Consider the following 6,319-nt stretch of genomic DNA (forward strand, 5'->3'; position numbering starts at 1 on the left):
GGCGTTTCTTCTACTGCCTTAGGTGTGAGAAAGATTGGGACTAGGTCAGTCTCTCCTTTTCATATTGGTAATTTTCTCAGGAAGCTACTCAATATTTCTTCAAACAGCGTCACTGATCTCAAGTGGAATCTGAGCATCAGCAGAGGTCTACCATCACTCAATCTGCATTACCGGGGTAATGCAACCTTGTTGCATAAGCTTGAACTTTCTCTAAAGGACCGCCAATTCAATGATGCTTGGGGACAGTTTAATGACTTCAAAAGCTTATATGGATATCCAGAGAAATCTTTGCTGAGCAGGTTAATATTTGAACTGATTTATTCATCAAATTCCCATTGGCTTAGCAAAGCCCACACCTTAGTGCTTTCAATTTTCTGGTAGAAGCCCAATTTACTCGACCATTATTTTCTGGTTAAGCTTACTCTTGCACTAGCTAGAGCTCAGATGCCAATTCCTGCCTCTACAGTCTTGAGAATTGAAAAAAATAAATATATTCCAGTAGATTTGTGGGCTACTATATTTCTCCCCATGGTAAAGACACCGATCAGAGAATGTTTTGAATTGAATCTATTGGTTGATATTAGTCAGAGCTTCTTGAGTAGTAAAGCAAATTATGATTCAACTGTTAAGAAGCATTCAAAGCTTATACCTCCCAAGACCATTATATTTAACCTTGTTCTTAATGCATGTGTAGGCTTTGGTGCCACTCTAAAAGCTCAATAAGTGACGGAAGATTCGATGCCATGGACAGGGGTTAAAGCTGATGCAGCGTCCATTATTATAATGTCTCTCATTTATGAGAGGAATGGACACAGAGAAGAACTAAAGCAACTGAAGGAATGTGTTGATGGGGCATCGGATTCCTTAAAACTATTTTCATCAGAAATTTTACAATAGCTTGTTGAGCTTGCATTTTAAATTTAACGATATTGATGCAGCAGCAGCACTAATCTTGGACCTTTACAAATGTGGGCAACCTACCAAAAGCTCTTAAAATTTTGGTGTGAGAAATAGTGAGTTTCAAAGGCCTCATTTTGTCCATATTGGTTCTCCCAACTGAAGGACAGGACTGAAACTGGAAATTGAGCCTGACATTCTTGCCAATCATATTTCGGTTGAAGTGGACAACCCAGATATACTTGTTAGGTTTGTTAATGGGAAGTTAGCGGTAAGTAATAAGGCTCTTGCTAGGGTCATTAGTGAGTATATCAGAGGTCAAAAGGTGACTGAACTATCAAATCTTTTAATCAGAATTGAAAAGGAGATGTTTATTTCAGAAAAGTCCAGGTTAAGTTCTGATGTTGTTGATGCCCTTGTTCTGTTGGGTTGGCTAGAGACTACTCACGATTTTGGATGACTTTGAATTGGCTGAACTTTGGAATTTGATATGTATAAACTACTTTTAAGAGCTTTGTGCAAGGAAAATATGTTTAAAGAAGCCAAAGTACTTCTAAGGCAAATGAGGAAGATTGGTTGGCTTAAAAATTTCTCAGATCAGGAAGTTATATCCTCATGTCTTGAACAAGACAAAAATGTCATTCCTGATTATGCAGGAATAAAAAGTTCCAGTTTAGTGTACTTGAGTGTTGGTCCAAAGAGATTGATCCTCTGCATTCATTGGTTTATGTGTTTAACTCTTCAATTTACCTTTTTTGCAAGGCAAAGATGATTGAGGATGCTTTGATAGTGTTTCAGAAAATGCAGCAAATGAAACTTAATCCTACGGTTCAGACTTTTAGTACTCTTCTTTGTGTATGTATCATGAAATCACGATATTGTGGGGAGAAACCAAAAGGAAAATAGAAACTGGAGTTTTAGCTTTAGACCGAGATTTGTTTGAGTGCTTTCTGCTGAATTTTATCAGAGGTGGCTATTTTGAGAAAGTGCAGGAGGTTGCAGGCTATATGACAAGAAACACTTTGTTTGCTAATACATGGAAGTAAAAACAAGTGTTTCTGAAGCTACATAAGGACCTTTATAAGAGACTAAAGGCTTCTCAGCCAAGGACTGAAGCTCAAAGTAAGAGACTTGAGCATGCCCAAGCTTTCAAGAATGGGTAGGAATTGTGTGAAGCATATCAGTGGAGAGTTCTAAAGTTATGGCTCTTTGCTAAGATAATTGTTCTCTCCAAAGAACTCTGTTCCAGCTGGTCCAATGAGATGCATATGGCTAGTGAAAACTGACGGGAGAAACTCACAGGTGACTAAGATGAAGAAGCACTTTATGATTGGTCCTTCTCGGGGCAGATGCCTTACTGAAGCCATGGAGGAGGCAAAGTGATGAAATTAACATACCATCCTTTCTCCTGGACATTTACATCAAAGATCCAGCTCACTGACTGGTCATTGAGCACTAATTTGCTCCAGTGTATTGCCTACTAAGGCTTTGATGTGTGTGGTTCCAGTTACAAAGTAAAATATCTAAAATTCATGGAAAGCAGTACAGAATGCTTTGACATGTCCTGAGGCCTCTGGGATGTCTTCTAACATCACTCAGGAAATGTATATAACAGAAGGGCATCAACAATTATGAAGTCTTCTTAATGGTTGGAATCTTCCATGACATTTTGCAACGATTGTGCTGATGCCACCGAATAGGCATCGTTGGGTTAGAGCCAGAACTTTTTATAATCTCCCAGTCTTCGATTACAATCCTTAGGTCAAGCAGTTTAGCATTGATCGTCCGACAGCAATTGGCATGCATGGTGATAACCTGTCTGAGATTTCTACTATTTTGACAGAATCCGCTGAAGTACCGGGTATCTAGATACCTCATCTTCACACCCAACTCTTCCAAGACGCCACGAGAAATCATGTCTTCCAGTACATCTTGTTCTTTCATTCCAGTGTAGTTGTTTCTTGCAGAGTACCACATGTCAAAGAGAGTTATTGTCTTGTTACAGGATCTTGCGTAATAGAAGCCGGTGTTTATGGGATTGGTAGTGTTCACTGCCCGGCCATTGAATTTATCACAACTGATTTGAAAATCTCCTTCCTGACCCAATTCTGTAAATGGGTTCCTTAGCCACATCACATCTGTATCCTGCAATGGAAAAATGCATCATTTTGAAGCTGTGCTATAAAATGGGACTTCAACCCAAGTTGGCCAAGCCAGACTTGTCATTCAGGTATATGTAAGAACTTGATATTGTACAGGAGGAACATATGCTGCAGTTCTCAAACATTGATTCGACCCCAACTCAGTCTGTCAACCTCTGAATCTGAGTTGATAATTACAGTTTTCAAGAGCAACTGAGTTGGAGATTATTCAGTTTGTTCAAATTTGTCCACATGTGAAATGATAAACATTTTTGTTGAATAATTCACTCCTAACTGATCAGGCAATCTGGCCTAAAGAGAGAATCTCTCCATCTTCTCTGTAGTGACGAACAAAATCTCTCCAAAGAGAGATAAATGGACCAATATTATATACTTAATCCACTCAGGCCAGGCCAGATGAATCGGTGGGTTGACCCGCAATTTGATTTGGTGAACCAGGATTTTAACCGAGTTATGTTCGGTAGGGGTGGGTTCGTCCTCTGTTTTGGGTGAATTGCCTCCGATGCACCTGAGTCTTGCCCTGGATTCTCGTTGAGCCAGCCCGACTCGGCAGACCCAGTCTCGGTTTTGACGAACCTGAGCCCGGTCCCGATCCCGGGTTGGAAAACCAGGATTCACTTTGGCGGATTTACAGTAGCTCTGAATGGCATCTTAGGATCTTACCGTGAAGATGAAGCTATAGCCTCGTCGAAGAACGTCGGCTAGGAAGAGAGTTCTCCTCCACATCATCCTAATGAATGCGTCGGACATGTACAGTTGCTCGCCGGAGAAGTCCACCCCGTCCGTCGCAAGCTTGTAGCAGCGGAGGCCATGGTGGTTGCAGCGATCGAACGCTGTTTGGTCGATGGCGACGACAAGAAGGTGAGGTATCAGCCACTGGGTGTCCTCCCCTTTCCGAAAGCTCTCGATGAAGATATCCAGCATGCCATCTTGTTCAGCGTAAGCCTTGTTTGCGAAGGCGATGATCACTGTCTTGTTCTCCATGGAAGCCATCCTCAGCGCGCTCTCGAGCTCATCTTCTTCAATGTATTTTACCTGGAACATGTTAAAAGTTTTAAATAAGAGATTATCGGTCGATTGAACTTTTCCTTTCGCTGGATAAAGAAACTGATTAATAGAGCAAATATTTATACAACTGGGTTCCCGATCCTCAGGCGAACCATTAATGTCTGAGTGCTGCAGCAGGAAGAACTTACCATGGTTGATGAACCTCCGAGAAGTTGGAACTGAAAAGGAGTTGAACAACTCATCCGGACGACGAAAACTAAAACCAAGCAAGAGATCGCCAGATATGCAACGACAACCTGACTGTAATTCTTCGCGTGCTCCAGGCAATTCATTCTAGCGATTCTATTCGACGGGAATCCGTCGTCTTCAATGGCAAACTACGGCCAAGTCGTCGGTGATCAACCCAGAAAAAATCGGAACAGAAACACCTCACAAATTCTACTATTCTTGTTCTTGCAACATAATTTCTGAATTCCAAAGACCATTTGGTAATTAAATGCCAAAAATGTTCTTCCGCACCCACGGCCTATTGGCTTTCTATAATAATCTCATCTAGAAGCTTTCCTAATATTGAAAGAATTTAAAAAAAAAACTAAAAACCCGTTTTCAATCTAAAGATTCAAAACTAAGAACGGAAAGGAAAGAATTTGATTGATTGAGACCAGAATCTTGAACTTGCACGCTTCTATAAGGAATTCACTCAGTACACATCTTCTACCAGAAGCTCTTTCCTAATATGATTTGACAAATTACCAATGAAAAGTAAGCTGGTTTAATTGCGGGTGAAGGATACAAACTTACGACTTTAAATGAAACTCCATTCACGTAAAAATGTTTGCTCCTGTCGGAGTCCTTTAACAAGCATGAAGCATGAAGAAGACTATATAAGAGCCAGGCAGACTAGTCTACTCAGGCGGCGATTCGACCAGTCCAGGTTAACGTTTCAAGCAAGACGGCGAGAGGCCATTTTTCTCTGTTTTCATTACAGTGAAAGAAGGAGAGATTTGACTCTGTGGCGAGCCGCCGGAGTAGCTGTAGAACTGATGCGTTTCAGGGTATTCGTAGGAAGAAGGCAACAATTGTGTGCAGTTGGATAGTTGAAGCTTCAGAGGGTACAGGTAGATCATGCAGAGTCGACGATCATCACTGATCTTCAGAATCTGCAGTCTCTCTTACGGGGGGAATCCGGAGAGATTTACGTTAAACTCTTCAAGCAAATTATACATGGCTAATTTTGAGCAAAATCAGAATTAAGCTACCATTATTCCTTCCAAAACAAAAGGGAAAAACAAATTCTCTTGTTCGAGCTTCTTGAAGTTGTGCTGTGTAAAGAAACAACCAATAAAGTGATTATAGTGATTGCGTCAACACCAGAAGGAAGAAAATGAAGTGAGAAAGGAGCAGTTTGAGATTTCTTAGTTTATTTTTCATCATTTTCTATCGAAAAACTAGAAACTACTTTTTTCATTTGGTCGACTGCTCTGGCTACTTTTCAAGCTTAGGACGCAGCTCAAGAAATCTCAGGGTCATGCAATGGGCAAGAAAGAAAATTCTTAGGGAAATTTAGGTTTTTACCGAAATTTTAAAACTTAATTAGATAAATGACAAACTTTTGAATTTATTTAAAAAAATACTCAAACTTTGACCAATCAACTACACGTCTATAGTCAAAAGTGACACGTAAGCTTTAATTGATTACGTGTTACCATATCATCATGCCACATCAATACTTGATGAGTCGAACGACAGGTCAACTGACACATCATCTTACAAACACATCCTCACCCATATAGGATGTTACATCATTAAATGACAAAAAACCCACAATTTAAAATATAACATGGCAAATCACGTCATTATCCATGTAATACATTTTATCATCAATTTTAAATATTCATAAATATTAAAAAAAATTATTTTAGAGTTTAAAAATAAAATTTATCAATACACTTTTTATTACCTTATATTTAAAATAATAAATCATAAAAAATATATTAATTAATTAAAAAATAACTCTTGCCTATTTAACACCATTTATTATCGATTAAAATATTTATTACTTGAAAAAATATGAAAATTCTATATTAGAGTTTAAAGATAAAATTTATTGATACACTTTTTATTACTTTATATTTTAAATAATAAATAATAAAAAAAGTATATTAATTAATTAAAAATCTTACTTTTACCTATTTAAAACCTCTTATTATCGATTTAAAATATTTAAAAATTAAAAAAATTATTCAAAAAAG

At 38.5% G+C, this 6,319-nt stretch overlaps 1 protein-coding gene across 1 annotated transcript; it reads right to left on the reverse strand.

The window, feature by feature from the left end:
• Window positions 1-2,526: 2,526 nt before the first annotated feature.
• LOC137947734 (uncharacterized protein At1g28695-like) lies at window positions 2,527-4,399 on the reverse strand. Its single transcript, XM_068793504.1, has 3 exons — window positions 4,256-4,399; window positions 3,723-4,094; window positions 2,527-3,042 (listed from the first exon to the last, which is right to left on the reverse strand). Exons 1-3 carry the CDS (start codon window positions 4,397-4,399, stop codon window positions 2,527-2,529), a joined length of 1,032 nt encoding a protein of 343 aa, XP_068649605.1.
• Between the last annotated feature and the right edge of the window lie 1,920 nt (window positions 4,400-6,319).

The sequence above is a fragment of the Aristolochia californica genome, unplaced genomic scaffold, assembly GCF_029961685.1.
Source record: "Aristolochia californica isolate CCGP_79_NKW_82.1479 unplaced genomic scaffold, dmAriCali1.0.hap1 SCAF_13, whole genome shotgun sequence".
In the NCBI taxonomy this organism is placed as follows: Eukaryota; Viridiplantae; Streptophyta; class Magnoliopsida; order Piperales; family Aristolochiaceae; genus Aristolochia; species Aristolochia californica.